At 40.2% G+C, this 22,594-nt stretch overlaps 1 protein-coding gene across 4 annotated transcripts in view; it reads left to right on the top strand.

The window, feature by feature from the left end:
- The window catches only part of CFAP61 (cilia and flagella associated protein 61), a 294,842-nt gene that overhangs the window by 81,281 nt on the left and 190,967 nt on the right, over window positions 1-22,594 (top strand). For all 4 annotated transcript variants that reach the window (XM_010343722.3, XM_074406186.1, XM_074406187.1 and 1 more), the window contains 4 exons: window positions 6,901-6,972; window positions 13,018-13,196; window positions 15,311-15,350; window positions 18,417-18,556. In XM_010343722.3, the coding sequence (XP_010342024.3) occupies window positions 6,901-6,972; window positions 13,018-13,196; window positions 15,311-15,350; window positions 18,417-18,556 (431 nt within the window). The remainder of the gene's footprint in view (window positions 1-6,900; window positions 6,973-13,017; window positions 13,197-15,310; window positions 15,351-18,416; window positions 18,557-22,594) is intronic.

The following is a 22,594-nucleotide window of genomic DNA, read 5'->3' as shown; positions in this document are numbered from 1 at the left end:
CAACATACTGAGGCAACAACTAGCATGTTGAATAAAACAATACCTCACATCTCATTACTAACATTGAATGTAAATGGCCTAAGTGTTCCACTTAAGAGACACAGAATGACAGAATGGATAAAAATTCACCAATCAAGTGTCTGCTGTCTTGAAGAGGCTCACCTAATGCATAAGGACTCACATAAACTAACATAAAATAAATGGATAGAAAAGGATATTTCACACAAATGGAAACCAAAAGCAAGCAGAAGTAACTATTTTTACATCAGAGAAAACATACTTTAAAGCAACAACAGTTTAAAAAAAGTGGGACATTATAAAATGATTTTTAAAAGTCAGTCTAATAGGAAAATACCCCAGCCCTAAATATATATGCACCTAACATAGGAGCTCCCAAATTTATAAAACAGTTAATACTAGATATAAGAAATGAGCTAGCTGGCAACACAATAATAGTGGGGGACTTCAATACTCCACTGACAGGACTAGGCAAGCCATTAAGACAGAAAGTCAACAAAGAAACAATGGGCTTAAAGTATACCCTAGAACAAATGGGCTTAACAGATATTTATAGAACATCCAGCACCCAGCAACTGCAGAATATACATTCTTTTCATCAGCACATAGAACATTCTCAAGATAGACCATAGGATAGGCCACAAAACAAGTCTCAATAAGCTTAAGAAAACTGAAATTATATTAAGTACCCTCTCAGACCACAGTGGAATAAAATTGGAAGTTAACTCCAAAAGGAACTGTCAAAACTATACAAATATGTGGAAATTAAATAAGCTCCTCTTGAATGATCTTTGGTTCAACAGTGAAATCAAGATGGAAATAAAAATTATTTGAACTGAATGATAGTAATGACACAACTTATCAAAACCTCTAGGACACAGCAAAAGTGGTGCTAAGAGGAAACTTCACGTCATTAGATGCCTACAACAAAAAGTCTGAAAGAGCACAGAGAGACAGTCTAAGCTCACATCTCAAGAAAGTAGAGAAACAAGAACAAACCAAACCCAAACCCAGCAGAATGAAAGAAACAATGAAGGTCAGAACAGGACTAAATGAAATTGAAACAAAAAAATTCAAAATATAAATGAAACAAAAAGCTGGTTCTTTGATAGACCATTAGTGAAATTAACCAAGAAAAGGAGAAGATCTGAATAGTCTCAATTGGAAATGAAATGGGAGATATAACAACCAATACCAAAGAAACACAAAAGATCATTCAAGACAGCTATGAACACCTTTACATGCACAAACTAGAAAATCTAGAGGAGATGGAGAAATTCCTGGAAATATACAACTCTCCTAGATTAAATTGGGGAGAAATAGAAACTCTGAACAGACCAGTAACAAGTTGTGAGATGGAAACAGTAATTTTAAAATTGCCAGCAAAGAAAGTCCAGGACCATATGGATTCACAGCTGAATTATATCAGGTATTCAAGGAAGAATTGGTACCAATCTTACTGAGACTATTCCAAAATGTAAAGAAAGACATAATCCTCCCCAAGTCATTCTGTGAAGCCAGTATCACTCTAAAACCGAAACCAGGAAAGGACATAATCCAAAACTAAAACTATAGACTCATATTTCTGATGAACATAGATGCAAAAATCCTCAACAAAATACTAGCTAACTGAATTCAACATCATATCAAAAAGATAATAATACACTGTTATCAAGTGGGTTTCATAACAGGGATGCAGGGATGCAGGGTTTAACATAAGGACTAGTCAATGAATGTGCTACATAACATAAACAGGTTTAAAAAAAAATCATATGATCATCTCAATGGACACAGAAAAAGCATTTGACAAAATCCAGCATCACTTTATGATTAAAACTCTCAGCAAAATTGGCATAGAAAGGAGATACTTCAAGTAATAAAACTATCTATGACAAACCCACAGCTAACATCATACTGAACAAGAAAAAATTGAAATCAAGTTGGAACAAGACAAGGATATACATTTTCACCACTTCTATTCAACATAGTTCTGAAAGTCCTAGCCAGAGCAGTCAGACAAGAGAAAGAAACAAAAGGCATCCAAATTGGTAAAGTCAGACTGTTACTGTTCACCAATATTTGATTGTATACCTAGAAAACCCTAAAGACTCACCCAAAAAGTTCCTAGATCTGATAAACAAATTCAGTAAAGTCTCAGGTTACAAAAATCAGTGTACACAAATCAGTAGCACTGCCATGCACCAAAAATGACTAACCTGAGAATTAAATAGAGAACTCAGTCCCTTTTATAACAGTTGCAAAATAAACAAAAAACAAAACCAAACAAAAACCTCAAAAAACAAACAAAAAGCTAGGAATGTACTTAAGCAAGAAGGTGAAAGACCTCTACAGGAAAATTACAAAACACTGATGAAAGAAATCACTGATGACACAAACAAATGAAAATACATCCCAAGCTCATGTATGGGTACAATCAATATTGTGAAAATGACCATACTGCCAAAAGCAATCTACAGATTCAATGTAATTCCCATGCAAATACCATTATCATTCTTCAGAACTAGAAAAAACAATCCTAAAATTGATATGGAATCATAAAGTCTTATGCAAGACTAAGCAAAAAGATCAAATCTGGAGGCATTACATTACGTGACTTCAAACTATCCTACAAGGCTATAGTTACCAAAAAAGCATGGTACTGGTATAAAGTAGGCATGTAGCCCAATGGAACAGAATAGAGAACCCAGAAATAAAGCCACATACTTATAACAAGTGATCTTTAACAAAGCAAACAAAAACATAACGTGGAGAAAGAACAGTGTATTCAACAAATAGTGCTGGGAAAACTGGAAGCTACTTGTAGAAGAATGAAGCTGGATCCTCGTCTCTAACCTTATAGAAAAATCCACTTAAGATGGATCAAAGACTTAAATCTAAGAGGTAAAGCCATAAACTTTTAGAAGATAACATCAGAAAAAACTCTTCTAGACGTTGGCTTAGGCAAAGAGCTCATGACCAAGAACCCAAAAGCAAATGCAACAAAAACAAAGATAAATAGGTGGGACTTAATTAAACTAAAAAGCTTCTGCACAGCAGAAGAAATGATCAGCAGAGTAAACAGACAACCCACAGAGTGGGAGAAAATATTTGCAAAGTATGTATCCAACAAAGAACTAGTATCCAGAATCTACAAGGAACTCAAATGAATTGGCAAGAAAAAGAAAAATAATCCCATCAAAAAGTGGACAAAGGACATGAATAGAGAATCCTCAAAAGAAGATCTGCAAACAGCCAACAAACATGAAAAAATGCTCAACACCACTAATTATCTGGGAAATGCAAATCAAAACCACAATGAAATATCACCTCACTCCTGCAAGAATGACTATAATTTAAAAATTAAAAAAAAAAAAAAAACAACAGATGTTGGCTTCTATGTGGTGAAAAGAGAAGAGTTTTTCACTGCTGGTGGGAAGGCAAACTAGTACAAGCATTATGGAAAATAATATGGGGATTCCTTAAAGAATTAAAAGTAGAACTACCATTTGATCCAGCAGTTACTGGGTGTCTACCAAGTATACAAGAAGTCATTATATGAAAAATATACTTGCACAAGCGTGTTCATTACAGCACAATTCACAGTTGCAAAAATATGGAACCAGACCAAATGCCCATCAACATAGAGTCTTTGATCTACACTTTGGGTACAGTACACACTGCTTGGATGATGGGTGCACCAAAATCTGAGAAATCAATAAAGAACAACTGTTCCCCCAAAGGTATTGCAATTAAAAAATTTTAAAATTAGCAAATGGAATCAATATACAAAAAGGATAATCATAACTGAGTAGGGTTTATTCTAGGAATGCAAATTTCATTTAACATAAGAAAATCAGTGTAATTCACCATTTTAACAAACTAGAAAAAAAAGTATGTTTATTTCATAAATTTATAAAAGACATTTGAAAATCCAACATTAATTCCTCATAAAGACTCTTAGCACTTTTTCAGTTTGATAAAGGTTATTTTGAAAAACTTACAGCAAACATCACACATAATGGTGACAGAGTAATTATTTTACCCCTAAAGTCAGGAACAAGTCAAGAATGTCTGCTCTTACCACTTCTAATCAAAATTGTAGTGGCAATTTGGACCAGTTCAGAAAAGAGTGGAAAAGATATAAAAGGCATCCAGATTGGAAAGGAATAATTAAAGCTATCTTTCACTCATAGGCAACATGATGACTTATGGAAAAAAACTGATAGAATCTACAAAATACCTATTAGAACAAATATATACAAAATTAATATGCAAAATTTAAAAATTGCAATGAACAATTAGATTGAAATATCATCTACAACAGTACAAATATGTTAAATATTTATAGATTAAATCTGACAGAAAATACACAAGACTTCCATGCTGAAAAGTGTAGAACATTTCTGAGAGAAGTTAAAGACCTAAATACTTAGAGATTCTGTGTTCATGGGATACTGAATCTTTAAATCAGTTCTTCCCAAATTCAGTAAAATTCCAATCAAATTTTCAGCAGGAATTTTTATAGAAGTTTAATTAATTGATTTCAAAATGTATGCAAAAATGGAGGTAACCTAAAACAGCCAGAGCAACTTTGAAAAAGAACAAAACCGTTGGATAACACTAACTGATTTCAAGATTAATTATTATAAGGTTCTTTTTTTTCTCTGTTGCCCAGGCTGGAGTTCAGTGACATGATCTCAGCTCACTGCAACCTCCGCCTCCCAGGTGCAGGTGATGCTCATGCCTCAGCCTTCTAAGTAGCTTGAGATTACAGGTGTGCACCACCACACCTACAATTTGTGTGTGTGTGTGTGTGTGTGTGTGTATTTTTAGTAGAGATGGGGTTTTGTCATGTTGGCCAGGCTTGTCTTGAATTTTCAGCCTCAAGTGATCCTCCTGCCTTGGCCTCCCAAAGTACTGAGATTACAGGTGTGAGCCATTATGCCTGGCCTAATTATTATAAGGTTCTTGTAATGAAGATAGTGTAGTATTGGCACTAAGGTCAACAGTAGGTTAATGGAATCGAAGAAAAAATTCAGAAATAGAATCAACATACATAGACAACTGATTTTTGACAAAGGCACATGGCAATGTAATGGAGAAAGAATAGTCTTCTCTCTGAAACAATTGAATATCCATATACAAACTTAAAAAAAACTCAATTCATTCTTCATACCATATACAAAAATTAGCTGCAAATGAATCATAGACTTGAATGTAGAATTCAAACCAAAATAACCTCTAGAAAAAACATAACATAGGAGGAAATCTTTGTGACCTTGGGTTAGGTAAGATTTCTTAGAAACAACATCAAAAACATAATACATAAAAGAAGAGATCGATCAATTAGATGTAATCAAAAATTAAAATCTTTTCTTTTTGAAAAATACTATTCAGAGAATGAAAAGACAAGCCACAGACTGGAAGAAAATATTTGCAAATTACATATCTGACAGAGGACTTGTTTCCACAATGTATTTTTTAAAACTCTCAAAACACAATAATGCAAAATAAAAAACCTAATTAAAAGTGGGCAAAAGATTTGAACTTTTCAAAAGAAGACATCCCATGAAATGACACTCAATCTCATTAGTCATTAGAGAAATGTGAATTAAAACCACTATCAAATACAACTATGCATCTATTAGAATGTCCAAAACTAGAATGATTAAGTGTTCCAAGTGTGGATGAGGATGTGGAGGCAGCATGGTGCACCCACACCGTGGATACTACTCAACAACGAAGAGGACTAAACCACGGATGCCTCCAAAAGCATGGATGAATTTCAAAATAAATATTCTGAGTGAAAGAAGCCAGATCAAAAAAAGAGTAAATACTATTTGATTTCCATAATACAAAATTCTGGAAAGTGCAGACTACTCTATAGTGACAAAAATCCTATCAGTGTTTGCCTGTGGTTGGCGGAGTAGAAAGGGTGGGAGTGAGAGGCACGTAGGAACATGGAAGCTTGGGGGGTGATGTGTCATGTTCGTTTTCTTGATCGTGGTGATATTTTTATGGATGTACACATAAGTAAAAGCTTTTCAAAAAGTATACTTCAAATACATGTAGCTTATTGTATGTCAATTCTTTTTTTTTTTTTTTGAGACGGAGTTTCGCTCGTTACCCAGGCTGGAGTGCAATGGCGCAATCTCGGCTCACCGCAACCTCCGCCTCCTGGGTTCAGGCAGTTCTCCTGCCTCAGCCTCCTGAGTAGCTGGGATTACAGGCACGCGCCACCATGCCCAGCTAATTTTTTGTATTTTTTTAAAATAGAGACGGGGTTTCACCATGTTGACCAGGATGGTCTCGATCTCTCGACCTCGTGATCCACCCGCCTCGGCCTCCCAAAGTGCTGGGATTACAGGCTTGAGCCACCGCGCCCGGCCTCTATTGTATGTCAATTCTATCAGGTTGGTGCAAATTACTTTTGTGTGCAAAAATAATTGCAGCTTTTTGCCATTACTTTTAATGCAATTCCTTTTGGTGCAATTACTTTTGCACCATCATAATACCTCAAAAACACAGTTTTTTTGTTTTTTGTCTTTTAATTTAGTGCAGCTTTCAAGTTAAAGGGAAGAATACAAATAACAGAGTAATAGGCAACATCTCCAGAGAATCCGGAGGTGCCAGCACTACGCTAAACATCTATTTCTCTGTCTGTCTTTATTTTATCCTCATAACATCCTTATGAAATAGATGCTCTTCTCTTCTGCTTTTCACAGAGGAGCAAAGTGAGGCTACATAAGTTTCCCAATGCCGCAAGGCCAGTAAGCCATAGAGCCAGGATCTGAATGAACCCCGGCAGCTTGCTCCAGAGCTTGGATGCCGAACAACTGCAGGTGTAGATTAATTTTCGTATCTTGCTTTTGTCATTTGCAGGGAAACATTGCTGGAGAAGCTGCATCCGAGGAAGCTTTATCAGTGGTCCAAAATGGAGTTAGTGAACCAGAGGTAGGGTTTGAGGAGGGCCTTTGCATGCCTGCTGGCCACCCTCTGGGCTTCACACCTTTCTACCTCAGAGGCTTTGTGCCCTTTCCTCCTCTTGACCTCTCTGCCTGTCTCCACCAGTTCCCACCTACCACCTCCTTTAGGACCTGCTTTAGGTAATTCACCTTATTACCTCCTCCCCTGCTGTGATTAATCTTTTCTTCTGTATCCTCCGCACAGCCTGGACTGTAAGTTGCATTTTCTACATAAATTATTTGCAAAAATTTTAGTAAATACAGCTTATCTCTCCCTCCCATTGTCCAAAAAGAAAACATTTTGGAGAGGCAAAACATTTATAAGAGTTTTCTCTGTATCATATGCTCATACATACACCGATATCAGTATCTAGGTGTGTTCTTAATATATGTCATTCACTTGCATCTCAGGATTTAGGAACTCCTCCTCCTTTTACAGATTCAGGCCAACAAGTGTAGCATCTTCCACCAGTGCGGTGGCCATTCCTGGGGACTTCACCATCCTTTGTTGGTTTCCCGTTACCCCACCCATGCTTTTGCAGGTGGTCTCTTGACCACTCCGTTGGAGTGTCCCTTCTGTTCTCCGCCAGAAGCCTGATGGTTTAGGAAGAGATTGTCGGGGCCCTGTGAACCCTGCTCAGGATCTCGAACTTTTCCTAAGGAGCAGAGGAGGGTGTTACAGCTTTTGAGTGGGAGATTGGAATGATAAGGCATTTTCATTCCCTGATGATGAACATAGTCCTGGAATTTCAGTAGTATCCCAAGAGCCTCTTGGTGATGGGTGGACTGACTCAGCAACAGAAGCCTGGAGAACCCTGGAGAAGGGAACAGAACATGGGACTTAGTCATCTTCATAGAGACACTGGGTCAGTTTCATTGAACACTCAGCCCAGACACTAAAATTCTGCCAGAGGGCCAGATTTTCCAACTCCTCTCCTCTCTAGATTCTGACCAGTGAAGGAGTCTACCCAGAAGTCAGCTAGGGATTGAAACACCCCTTTCTTTTGGCTAACACTGAACCAGAGAAGAATGCTAGGACCAGGAACAGAAATGGGCTTCCCATTTCACCTTACTGAATTAAATGCCCCCACGTAGTTGTAGGCAGGACTCACCCATGGGGCAGGGTCTCCCCACTCCCAGCTAATTCCATGGAGGGGAGTAGAAAGCACACAATCTGGGAGCAGGATGTGCTGGCCGAAAGAGACAGCATGATGCAGGCGCAGAGTCCAGTTTTTGAATCTCACGTTAGCATATGCTGTTGGACCCCCACCTGTATCCTCTAGCACTTATCCTTCCTGAGCACCTTGAGGACGAGACCTGCAAGTGCCTGTTCTTCCTCCCATGCTCTGTTTGCAGCAGGGCAGACTGTTTGAGGGAGCAGCCATCAGCCAATGACTGAAGGCACTGGAGAATCAATACCCCAGCTCCTTTGCCTCTTAGGTGGGACCACTCTGCACTGTGTTCTCCTGGCCCCCAGAGATTCGAATGGGATTGATTCACTGTAGTAAGCCACATCTTGAAGCACCGCATGCTGGTAGCCTTGCTGTCCTTGCCTCACACGCTGCTCCCCTCACAGAATTTCCTGGCTTTGCTCCCCAAGTAAACTACTAACTCTCAGACTCTTAGTTCAGGGTGTGTTTCTGGGGCAACCTGCACTAGGAGACTCAGTGACCAGTCAGTCATGCCCTGTGCCATAGGGAGGAGAGTCGAGGTGCAGAAGAGGATAGCAGTTTTCTTTCTAATATTCCTAAGAGGGTACCCATTCCTTATGAACCCAAGCAAGGATGTGGATGGGGAGACAGCATGCCTGGCCCCACCACCGTATCAAATATGTTAGAACCCCAGAAGACACCTGAGTCAACAAGGCGGATTGATCTCCTATTTTTATCTCCTTTCCCTTCTGGAGAAAATCACTGAAATTACAGTAAAGGAATAAAAAGGGCACAAATCCACAAAGATGAGATGGAGAGGAGATATTGGAAGATAAGCACTTTAAAAATATTGAGAATAAAAAAATCGATGGAGGAGTTTACACTGGCTTAGCACAGCTGAGGAAGGTGAAACTCAAGTATCTTTATGAAAGGAGAGACTGGTGAAAAGTGTGTGAATTCTACACAAGGCTGAAGACTGGAAGTTTGCAGAAGGCGGGGTGAGGTACTGGGCTGAAAAGGCTGGGCAGGCTGATGTGAAGTGAGGAACACTGGATCCCTGCAGACTCCAGTTACGTTATCAGCTACACCCCAAGTGAGAGGATGAAATGACTGTTCTCTAGAGAAATTGAACAGAGGTTGCTCCACTACATGGATGTTATAATGGCGAAGGATGGAGAACAGACAAGTAAGTGGAATTCTCCATTTTGAATAGAGGAATCCACGGCCCCTCCTCCAGCCACACCTTCTCGATGCCAGGAGCCAGGCCTTATATCAGTTTCTATTGCTGCTGTAACACATTACCCCGAACTTGGTGGCTTATAACACAGATTTATTATTGTGCAGTTCTGGAGGTTAGAATTCTAAAATGGGTTTGAGTGTGCTGAGTATCAGGTGTAGAAAGGGGCATGTTCCTTCTGGAGGCTCTGGGGGAGAATCTGCTTCCTTGTCTTTGCCAGCTTCTAGAAGCCACTTGTGTTCCATGGGCTATGGCCCCTTCCTTCATCTTCAGAACCAGCGGCACATCATCTTCCTCCCTCTGACTCAGACCTGCTGCCTCCCTCTTAGGAGATCCTTGTGATTCCACTGGGCCCACCCAGATCATCCAGGAGCATCTCCTCATCACAGAACCCTTCAAGTGCTGACATCTGCCAAGTCCCTGTGCCCTGAAAGATAGGTTCCAGGGACTAGGACCTGTACATCTCTGAGGGCCACTGTTCCACCTAATACAGTTCCTCTTGCAGGATATTGAAGAGCTTAAGTCCCCAAAAAACTGACAGCCCCAAAGAAAATGCCTTCAGATAATGTTTCTGAAGGTGGCCACCCAATAATAATGCCAGATCTCTGCCTGATCACCGTCTGAAGTGCTCCAGTTAGCCAGCATCTGTGGAGTTTTGCCTCTCACGCATGTTGCCTTTACAAAGCTAAAAATGTGCTCTAGAGATATAAGGACCTAAACAAATGAACAAAAAAGACAAGGAAAAGACCTGGAACTTAAGAATTCGGAGCTGCAATACTGGCAGGCCGGCAGAGCTGCAAGTCCAGATTAGAGGGGAGAAGAAGTGAAGCTCATATATTATCTCCAATGCCTGATCATTGGGAAATGAATAGTGATGAACACTCGGCAAATCTGATTAAGCAAGTGAAAAACTTAGGAAACAAGTTGACTAAAAACTAGGTACACAAATGAAAACATTGTCATGTTACACTACTTTGATCAGCAACAACAAAATACTTACACATTCATAATAGTGTAAATGCTTACTGATTTAACCCTGAATCGTGATGTCATTATCCTGGGGGATAAGCTATGGGGAGGATGGTAGTGTAAGCGGGATTAATCTAGTCATTACGTCAATGTCCAGTAGGAAATTCTAAAAACTGATGAATTTAGAAATAACAGCATAAGCATATTGTCCAGAAATATAGAGGTAAATTGTCCCAACCTGCAGGACAACAACAGGAGCTCGAAGGGAGGGAGTGGGGATGGATGGGCAGGAGAAGCGAGAAATGGAGACAAGACAGGAGTCTGATCAAGTCTCGTTTATTGTTGCTGAGCTCACAGCTTAAATAGGCCAGGCAGGGAGGCGGGGCAAAGGAAGCTTGCAGTTGGGAAATTCCGGCCTTCCTAAGTTTCAAAAACTGAAACTTACCAGCAGGAAACAGAAACTGAAACATTCAGCGGGAGAAACAGGAACTGAAACTGAAACATTCAGTGGAGAAACAGAAACTGAAACATTCAGCAGAGAAACAGGAACTGAAACTGAAACATTCAGCAGAGAAAACAAAGACTGAAACTTGTCAACAGGAAAACAGGAACTGAAACTTAACTTGTGCAAACCTCAACAGATCACAAAATGGCGGCTATTGCTGCCCACAGTAAATAAATACCCAAAGTAATGAAAAGGTTGAAAGTTCTATTCAACGGGGTTAGAGACTTGGAAGGACAGAGAACTGCTGATTTCTTAAGGAATATTTGGTGCTAATATTATTTTAAATTTTTCTCTGTGTATGTATTACTTTGATTTAAAAGAACTCTGTGAGCGATCTCAAAAGGAGTCATGTTCTGTGAAATGACCCTTTTTTAGATGCACCTAACCCAAGACTGAACAGCTTCAGCCCTGACTTTCCAGGTGGCTGTGGCCCATTGGCCCTTCCTGGGCTCCACCTCCCTGCCACAGTTACTTCCAGGACCACCTGACCAGTCCCAAGATTCAAAAATGCTTGTATCACAATGAAAACAGTTTTGGGGACAGAGGCATTTTGCTTCCGGAGTTATTATAATATGTGTATAACACTACCACACTCTAATCTCTACCCCAGGATGTGGGAAGAAAGTTGCCCAGGTGCCAAGGCAAGAGACTGAAGGCACAGTCTGTCCCAGTAAATAACTGATTACTTAGTTTTAGCAATGATACCAAATATATTTAGAAGCAATCACATAATCAATTACATAATCAATCTTATTAAATCATTATTCTTTATTATTAATTTTTGCTTTAGTATTATAGCATAAAAACATTGTAGTCTTATAGTATAGAACCAACCAGGTGAAATACAATTAGGAACCAAAGAGACATTGTGAGACGTGATCAGGTGGTGAGAGTGAGAGCCTGGTGGTAGCGCCAGCACCAGGGAAGACATCCGTTACTTAGCAGGCAGGCCTCGCGGTAGCGCCAGCACTAGGAAGGTGCCCATTATTTATGAGCCAGGCCTTGCGGTAGCGCCAGTGCCAGGGAAGGTGCCTGTTACTTAGCAGGCTGTGAAGGGGAGTTTCACTTTCACTGAGGGAGTTCAGAGAACACTCTGCTCTGCCCGGCTCTTGAAGAAGGGCCTGACATTAGCCAGGCCCGCCCACAGACATCCCGAGGCTTAAATGCCTCCTCTCTGTGGTACTGTGCTCCGGTGGTCACCATCCTCGTCCGCTTTCATGTTCCACTTTCCCACCTGGCTCTCCTTTTACGTTCTTAGAAGTGAGAAGTAAGAGTAGGGTAATCCTAAAAGCTGTTGATCTTTCTAAGTGTATAGAAAAATGCTGACACATGTGCCTCCCTCCCTTGCAGCAGCTACCTGAAAGGGAAGGGGCCCCCTATACTGTAAGCACGTGATTGGCTTGTGACCCTATCAATCACGTCAGATGATTCACTCTCCTCACCCTGCCCTCCTGTCTTGTATACAATTTATATCAGCACATCCAGGTGTTCAGGGCCACTACTGGACTCCACGCCTTAGTAGTAGTGGTCCCCCCGGGCGCAGCTGAATTCTTCTCTTATCTCTGTCTTGTGTCTTTCTTTCCTGCAATCTGTTGTCTCTGCACAAAGAAGAACACCCACTAGACCCTGGACCCTGCATCCAGATGCAGTTAAAAGATGGACCCTATGTCAAAGGCCAACTGAAACTATTTTTCTCATGTGAGACCTTCATTTGAGAACCAGCTTTATTTATTAATTTAATTTTACTTTAAGTTCTGGGATACATGTGCAGAACATTCAGGTTGTTACATAAGTATTCATGGGCCATGGTGGTTTTCTGCACCTATCAACCCGTCACCTAGGTTTAAAGCCCGGCATGCATTAAGTATTTGTCCTAATGTTCTCCCTCCCCTTGCCTCCCACCTGCCAGCAGGTTCCAGTGTGTGATGTTCCCCTCCCTGTGTCCATGTGTTCTCACTGGAGAACTAGTTTCTAAAAACATTTTATAAATTTCGAGTATCTCATTAAGAACCTCTCCTTAAAATCAGGCCTGGCCCAGGATGAGTTGTTTCGGGTGAAACAGTCTTACCTGTCCTCTGAATGGTGTCATGTAGAGATGATGCAACCACCAGCCCACTAAATTACAGGGAATTGACAGGATTCTCACTGGCTCCTCCTCTCTCCTTGCTCTAGAACATAGAAAAACTCAGTGAGGCCTCCTCTGGCTGTGCACAGGATCACCGTGGCAGCAGTGGGAGCTTGGCATCACTCTTACAGCCTGAAGAGCCCATCCACTTCCGCCCGATCTACAGAGGAGCCTCAGCTGCCTTTTGTATTCAGCTATTTTGTATTGATGAGAAATACGAAGCAAGGCAAGTACTGACTTCCTGGCTGGCTGTCACAGTGAGAATCTCTTCCGGCATCAGTGGACCAACATTTTAACTTTACAGACCCAGTAATTTCCAAAACTGGCCCACTTCCTACTCTCCTGGGCAATTTTTTAAAAACCGCCCCATCCAGAGATTCTAGTCTATAAAATTTTAATAAAGGCTATAGAAGTGAACAAGAAAGCTGGGCCACCTATGTAATGATTGGGAATCTGGAAAATTATCACTTAACGTAACCACATGCTGCTCCCATTCTGTAAAGTTTGCATTTCTTGGAGAACTTGGATTTGGGTTACTGATTTTCTAGAGTCTTTTGCTTGCAAGTAACAGAAAATCCAACCAAACTGGCTTTGAAAAAAAAATTGAATAATTGCCTTACATAAGTAAGAATGACCCCAGTGGTGAGACTATTTTAAATATGGCTTGATCTAGGATTTAGATAACCAAATCAAGGACACAGTTTCCCTCTCTACCTCTTTACCCTGTGTGTTAGTCCGTTTTCATGCTGGTGATAAAGACATACTCAAGATTGGGTAATTTATGATGAAAAAGAGGTTTAATGGACTCACAGTTCCATGTGGCTGGGGAGGCCTCACAATCATGGGTGAAGACGAAAACCACATCTTACATGGCAGCAGACAGAGAGGCAATGAGAGCCAAATGAAAGGGGTTTCCCCTTGTAATACCATCAGATCTCGTGAGACTTATTCACTACCAGAACAGTATGTTGGAAACCACTCCCAGGATTCAATTATCTCCCACCAGATACCTCCCACAACACGTGGGAATTATGGGAGCTATAATTCAAGGTGAGATTTGGGTGGGGACACAGCCAAACCATATCACCCTACTTCCTCCTGTTGGCCCCCTTCTCAGAGGAGTGCACCATCCCAGGTCTAAAACCACTGAAAGTCTCAGCTCTGCATCAAAATCCAGTGAGGAGGACTTGCTGGGTTGGGCCCAGCTTTCCAGCCAAAGTCCCATGAGGCCTAAAAGGACTGTGTGTTCATTCCTGAGCCAACAGCCATGACAAGCCCATGCCATAAGGAGATGGAGAAGATGGGCTCCATCCCTTGGCTCATGCTCTACCCCAGATCTGCAGCTGGAGCCTCAGCCACATGGAATATCTGAGTGGGAAATAAGTTGACACCCAACAGGGCTACAGCAAGGAGGAGGCACGCATGGGGCTGGGCAGGCAAAGCCCCGGCGCCCACCAGACCTCACAGCCATCTACCCTGCCCTCCAAAACACCCACATGTTCAGTGCTTGCTGCTCCCCTGTGGTCCAGACACTGGACGCTGCCCTAGGTCCTGGATTCCACATCTTAGCACACCCACCCACTCCTCATCTGTCTACAGAACCATCTCAAAGAGGAAATGATTGACCCATTTCAATAGAGTGGAAGGCTCTGGAGTGTCTAAAAGATGACCAGGCTGGACAGTTCCTCTTCAGAGGAGCTGTTTAAACACGTTCCCAATCTCCCAGCATCCCCTGGAACCATGTTGTACTTTTACTTTTTTCATCTTGAGTTTTTGGCTTTTATGGAGATCTGAGAGATTGAAAAGATAAGGTCTTTACATCTAAAACCTTGTAAAGTTTTTCTAGATTTGTTGCTTTATATTTATCTGTGCATTTAAATATGATTGCGCTTAGAGTATACTTTCTGAATTTTGAAACAGGAATTTGATGACCCGGTGTGTTTTGCCTATGAACGTACATCTACATCTACTCAGAAAATCTTTCACACATAAAAGGGAAAAAGATCAGAAGCAGCCTATAATATTTCTCACCTCTCCTCTTATCTCTTCCAAAACAGAAGGGAAGGATCATAGGTGCAGAATGACCAATTTTGTTTTGGCTTTTCAAGTGCACAGAGATTATTAATTGATGTGAAAGTGTCTTCAGTTCTACAGAATACTTTATTACTGACATATGAAGCTTATGACTTATGCACCCCATTAGTGTTCAGCTGGACACACATTCTGACTAGTGGTTGGCTAATCGCTGCCCGAGGGGAGGGAGCCGTAAATCTCTGTAAATGTCCACTGATGTTGCATTTGCCTGAAGGGCAGTGACAGTGCTTCCTGTCTTGTTTACAGGTCGCTGGATTTTATGAATTTTGTGTTCAGCCTTTTTTCTGTAAGTACATGCTGAATTTCGAGAACTGGTTTTGTAAGCTTAGAGAAGTTGTAGAAAAGTAAAATGCCATAAATTTATTATGCTATGAATGTTGAGGTTTGTGTTCTGAGAGTAAGGTCAAATGGCATGTCATGAGCTCATAAAAATACTTCTATTTTTATTGTCATTTTCACGAATTTTTAAGTCATGCTATTTTAGCAGTTTTCTTTAAATGCTAAATTTCTTTTAGAGAGTCAAATCATAGTAGTATATGAAAATGTCAGAAATGAAAGTGAATGACACTGTATGTTATTTTATAGATCATATTGCCTCCAAGTATTCTGAAATCATCATATTGCTTTTCTGAGGGTAGCAAAGCAGAAATTTGTTGATTTTCAGGTTGGCGTTTCTTTCCCTACTAGATCCTCAGGCCTGACTTCATGCCTGGCTTGTTCACCCACACTGGTGAATGGGCCTGCAGGGTAACATCAGAGTGCAATAAGATTCTCCATGACAGGGTGTCCCGGGCTTCTGCCTACATTCTTGTCTCATTGTTGTCTAGGGATAGAGATCTAACCAGACTAGGCGTCCCCAAACTTTTTACACAGGGGGCCAGGTCACTGTCCCTCAGACCGTTGGAGGGCCGCCACATACTGTGCTCCTCTCACTGACCACCAATGAAAGAGGTGCCCCTTCCTGAAGTGCGGCGGGGGCCGGATAAATGGCCTCAGGGGGCCACATGCGGCCCGCGGGCCGTAGTTTGGGGAAACCTGAACCAGACTCTTACACTTCTTTACTGAAGGAAAGAAGATGGAGAAGGAAGTTTTGAGGGACAAAATGCATTTTTATAAAGACAAGCCTGTTCATTAAGTAAAGTCAACATCTGTACTTCTTCAGTTGACTGATTTCAAGAAAAATATCGATTGCTTTATATTTCCCCTTTCTAATGAGGCAAAAACAAGTATAGTTTAATTATTTTATCTTAAAACTATGTGACATTAGGTTTTATTTCCTCAGTTTTATTATTATAAGCTTTGTAATAAGGCAGTATGTTCTCCATCATAATTTTTAAAAATCGATTATTAAGACACTTTCCAAAAAATATAGATTACCCTGAACATAGGATTTACAAAGTCAGTTTCCCTCAAAGACTCCTTAAATAAATTTCAGTAATTTTAATGATTTCCTGTTTTGAAGTCCATGTAAAGGTAAATCTTTAACATTATAAAAGTAATGCTGGCTTTAAAAAGGTAAAAGAGCTGTTTGCATTTCAATTCTATTTGACTTCAGAACATGGACGACAGGAAAATAATAACCTTGATTGCTTCATCCTTAATCCTGCAAATCCAAGATGAGGCAACTCATTATAGTTACTCTTCCCCTCCCAGAGGAAGCCCACCCAGGCTTGGCACCCAGTTCTTATTTTCAACTTGAGTATTTCAGCGACTTGACTCTCAGGTTCCCCAAAAGGAGCCCTGCTAATTTGCTAAAAAGAGGGAAGATAAGGTCAAACAATAATTCAGTCCTTTGAGTTACACAAATGTCTCCAGGGTTTTGGATTAGCACAAGTAATGCCTTCACAGGGTTCAAGAGAAGGCGAGATCCCAAAGGGACAAATTAGCTGTGGGAAGAGCAGGCTGCTTCTGCAGGGACCTGGCAGAGAATCAAGCGGCTGCATGAAGCTCAGACAGCCTAGAGCAGCACTGTCCAGAGATGGAGTGTGAGCCACATCTGTAATTCTGAATGTTCCAAGAGCCATAGAAAAAAAAAGAAAAAGGAACAGATGAAATTTATTTTATAATATCTTTCATTTAACTCAATATGTCCCAGTTCTGTTTTTTAAAGAGACAGGGCCTCACTTTGTTGTATGCAATGGCACAATCATAGCTCACTGCTGCCTCAAACTCCTTGGCTCAAGGGATCCTCCTACCTCAGCCTCCCAAGTAGCTGAGATATGTCACCATTCCCAGCTAATTAAAAAAAAAAAGAAGAAGAAGAAGATTGTAGGACAGGGTCTCACCATCTTGCCCAGGCTGGTCTCGAACTCCTGGGCTCAAGTGATCCTCCCATCTCGGCCTTCCAAAGTACTGAGATTACAGTACCACTGTGTCTGGGTAAATTTAATCATTTCAACAGGTAATCAATAGGAAACATTATTAGTGAGCTATTTACATTATTTTTCTCATACTAAGTCTTTGAAATCTAATGTGTACTTCACATTTATAGCACATCTCAATACAATTCGTAAATTTTTATCAGAAATAGTTGATCTGTATTTAGATGTTATAAAATTCACAGTTGGTTAAGTAGATTGGCATAATCTAAGCACACATAAATCTTCTCCAGTAACAGAATTGAGTATCTGGTTTTTTTACATTTAAATGAAGTAAAATTTAAAATTTAGTTCCTCCACCATACCAGCCACATGTCGTTGGCTACTGTATGGACAGGGCATGCCTAGAATAGGTGAATAGCAGCCCTCAGGACATGCAGGACCTCCTGTGTCTGCTAACTATACCCGCTGCCTGGGTTTAATCATGCCCATGAATCTGTTCACCCAACTGGGATCATGTCATGATAAGATACATACACATTGGTTTATGGATAATCAGAGAATTTTAGAGCCAAAAAAAGCCTGGAGTGTCACCCTCCCATCTCACAAGAGGAAGGGACCACAGCTGGTATAAGGTCACTTAGTAAGCAAGGGGCCTTTGCTAGGACACCATGCTGCCTCATTGACTTGGTGACACAAGTGAACTTGCAAGTATGAATTTTCTTGGTTTAAAAATCTACTACTACAGAAGAGCTATGCTGAATGAGTGCCATTGTTTATAAGATTCATTTATTCAGGTTTCAGTTAGGCACAAAGATACCTTTTCTAAGCTCTCGTAGTTGCTTATTTCCTGAATTTTATGTGAGTATTTCCCAAATTATAGGAAAGGTAATTTGAGTATCCTCTCCTTAATCAACACATTTTGCTTCTATTTTTCTTGTGGTTTTTTTTTTTTTTTTTTTTTTAAGAGGAATTTGTTTTTTGATTAATGGTTTTTTATTCTTTCCCTGTGTCCTGGTTTTTGATGATGTTAGGATAAGAACTTCTGTGTAATTTCTCTGCCCCATCTCACCCCCGAGTTCATCCTCATCCAGAACTTTGTGAAGGTGGTCCCTTTCAACACCTGCACTGTCGAGCAGGACCTCTACGTCTTCCACCGGGCTGGACTGCTCAAGTGAGTAGACACATGTTTGGCCCCCAACAATCCATGAAATTACAAAAGAGAAAGAAACAAGGAGCTCCCTGCCATTTTAATTTAATAATTTATTTTAAAGATTGTCTTTTATTAGAAAAAGGCTTAAGTGATTTTAACTAATACATTTAGAGAAAGAATGGCCCTTGAGAAGAGATTTGTTCTGTCAGATAATGTAGCTCCACAATAATTAAAACAATGCCATGTTGGCAGATTCTATAGGCAGAACAATGTAATCCAAGAAATAGCCCTGCCACAGACCCAGGATAGTAAGAACTCCGTGTAGATTGATCTTTGTATGTGAATGTGTGTGTGTAATACATACATGACAAAGTGTGTGTCAAAACAGTGGGAAAAGGAAGGCTTCTTCTGTAAATGGTGGGACAAAATGAAGATAGAAATTGTTTATACTCGGCCATAAAATAGATTCTCAGGTGATTAAAGAATTAAATGTAAATATTGAAAACCTAAAAATTAGAAAACATGTTTACAGTGATAGGTTCTGTGACAAGTTCTGGGAACACAATGGTGAACAACATATAGACATGGCCCTTGCCTTTTCAAGGCTTGTGAACACACACGCTGTAAAACGACAACTGCAAAGAAAGTAACCAGTGCTGGGCATGTGGTACTGAGCATGGAGCATTGAGAGAGTCAGCCCAGTCAGAGAGTAACCAGTGCTGGGCATGTGGTACTGAGCATGGAGCATTGAGAGAGTCAGCCCAGTCAGAGGAAGCTCTCCTTGGAAAGTAATTTGGAATGCTGGGTGAGGAAAGTGAGTGAAGATTGACCTTTATCATGTCTCAGAATGGGAAAGTTCTTTATAAAACATGAAAGAAAATAATTAAGGTTTCTTATACTATGCAAAGTTGTTTCAGCCACCTGGTTTAATTAAAATGTAACTAACAGAATAATGTTTTCAACAAATATGGCAGACAAAAGGTGGATGTATTTAATATATAAATAACTTGAATAAATCAGTAAGAAAATCACTTAATACCTAAATAGAAAAGTTAATAAAAAGCATGGCCAGACTGTTTGTACAGGAAAAAAAAAAATCAGTAGATATTTAATAACTTCTGCCTATCTTATTTTTAAAAAAATATTATGAGGCTCATCAAACTGTGCACTTGAAATGAGTGCATTTTATTGTGTGTAAATTAGACCTCTTGATGCACAATCTTATGATGAAAGGTTTGGTGGAGGAGTCAGAGAGCTTGCCCTATAATTGCTGTGTTAACCTTTTGAGTGAAACTTTGAGAAACATCCTAGATGTTCATTTAATAATTAGGGACTGGTTAAATGAATTTTACCAAATTCATTTAGTTCATTACAATGAAGATTTAAAGAAAAAAACAGATTTCTATCTCCTATGTGTAAAGAGGTCTAGGATGGTGAGAAAAACAGTCAGACATTAATAGTACAAGTTCTAATAGTAATGATAATTAACATTTATTGAGGGTTTATAGTGTGCCAGGTGCTTTCTTAATCATCACTTTCCATGTGTCAACACTCATAGTGACCTAATTAGCTAGGTATCATTATTATCCTCATTTCACTCAGTAAGAAAACTGAGACAAAGAGAGGTTGAGTAACTACTCCACAGTCCACACAGCAGAAAGTGGCAGAACTGAAATTGGAACCTATGCTGTAGCTTACAGAGCCAACTCATGACCACCCCACATATTGTTTCTCTGCGTGACATGGTCGGCATAAACCCATCGGATTGTTGTAAAGTGTTCACAGGTAGCAGTCAGCACTAATGCTAAACTTTTGTATCAAGTGACCCCTAAACAGAACTGCCTTGAGCCAGTTCTGTCTCTGTGCCACAGTAGTCCAGGCATGAACATGTGGCCTAAGGAGAATAGCAGCTTTTTCCCATGAAGTTGTCCAGGAACCGAAGTTCCTTCTCTTGTTGCCCCTCCATTCCACAGAGAAGCATGAGGTCTGTGAATTTGGATCTTTATTTCACTTACCTGCAAATGAAGTTTAGTGTGTCCTTCCATTGTGACTGGAGCCAGCAGGCCTTGTAGTGTGAGCAGAAACCATGACTTTGAAGCCAGTAGAAATAACAAGTATTTTCATTCATATTTTTGTTGTTGCAGATGTCTCAAAAATATCATATATGTTTACCCTACTTTGAAATTTCAGTAATTTTATTCTCAACCAGAATTTGTTATTTAATGCATTAACCAGGAGGCACAGGTATTACTGTAGCACATTTTAAAAAACATTTTGATAACTATATTTCAATATAATTTGTGATCCTTTGTGTTTTATTTTACAAATGTAGAAACATTTTATGAATGTAGAAACACAGCATCACCAGACTGTCAAAGGGCTCCATGGTATGCAAGAGTTTCAGACCCACGGCCAGAGTAGACTTTCCTTCCTTGTGCTCAGAGCTAGCTCAGAGCACCATAGCCACATTGCAGCCCACAGGGAAGGATGGTGGAACGAGAAATGGAGGAGGGGAAGCACTTTCCTCTTAGGGGACAGGAATCACCTCTGTTCATATTACGCGGTAAGGAATTTGGTCACATGGCCCTACTTTGCTGCAAGGGAGCCTGGAAGATATGTTGCCAGTAGGTTGGACATGTGCCCAGTAAAAACTTAGTTGAGTCCTTAATTAAAAAGAAAAGGAAAAATGATACTATGGGAACATCATATCTAGTTTTTATCTCGTATATGTATAGATGTTATAGAAAGGTACATAGGATTTCATTAACCTTATATTGCTTCTGGGAAAAAGGACTGGGAATTTGAGGGGAGGATGGTGACAGACTTTTTGCATTATGTCTATCTGTTATGTTTGATTCTTTTTGTTTTAATTAATAAACTTTTTTTTGAGACAGCATCTCACTCTGTTGCCCAGTCTAGAGTGCAATGGCACAATCACAGCTCACTGGAGCCTCAACCTCCCAAACTCAGATGATCCTTTCACCTCAGCCTCCCAAGTAGCTGGGACTACAGGCGTGTGCCACAACACCTGGCTAATTTTTCTATTACTTATAGAGATGGGGTTTCACCGTGTTGCCCAGGCTTGTCTCGAACTGGGTTCGAGCAGTTCGCCCACCTTGGCCTCTCAAAGTGTTGCAATTACAGGTGTGAGCCACCACACCCAGCCAATTAATTTTTTTTCAAAAGAGTAGTTTTAGGTACAACAAAATTGAGCAGAGAGTATAGAGAGTTCTCACAGCCCCTTCACCACCACCATACACAGACTCTCGAATCAGAAACTTCTAGCACCAGATTGGTACATATATTTGTTGTAATCAGTGAACCAGCACTGACATATCATTATCAACCAATGTCCATAGTTCAGGGTTCACTGTTGGTGTTGTACATCCTGTGACTTTGGACAAATGTGTAGTAACATGTATCCACTGTTATAATAGCACACAGAATAGTCGTACTTTCCTAAACATCCTCTGTGCTCTGTCTCTTTATCCCTCGTTTCCCACAATGCTGTCAACCACTGATCCTTTTACTGTCTCCATAATTTTGCCTTTTACAGGATGTCATAAAGTTGAAATCATGTTAGTAGCTTTTCCAGATTGGCATTTTCACTGATTAATATGCATTTAAGTTTCCTCCATGTCTTTTCATGACTGGCTAGCTCATTTCTTTGTAGCCCTGGATAATATTCCATTGTCTGGATGTACCACAGTGTGTCTATTTATTTACCTACTGAAAAACGTTTGCTTTCAACTTTGAGCAGTTATGAATAAAGCTGCTATAAACATTCAAGTGCAGGTTTTTATATGGGTGTAAATTTTCAACTCGTTTAGATAACTACCAAAAAGTGCAATTTCTGGATCCTATGGCCAGAATATGTTTAGTTTTACAAAAACCTGTCAAACTGTCTGACAGAGTGGCTGAGCCATTTTGCATTCCCACCAGCAGTGAATGAGAGTTCCTGCTGCTCCACACCCTTCCCAGCATTTGGTGTCCTTAGTGTTTTGGATTTTGGCCATTCTGATCGTATGTTAATGGTACCTTACTGTTTTAATGACACAT

The sequence above is a fragment of the Saimiri boliviensis genome, chromosome 9 (genome assembly GCF_048565385.1).
Source record: "Saimiri boliviensis isolate mSaiBol1 chromosome 9, mSaiBol1.pri, whole genome shotgun sequence".
In the NCBI taxonomy this organism is placed as follows: Eukaryota; Metazoa; Chordata; class Mammalia; order Primates; family Cebidae; genus Saimiri; species Saimiri boliviensis.
The sequence above is the reverse complement of the archived record's forward strand: the minus strand, read 5'-3'. Positions and strand labels throughout refer to the sequence as shown.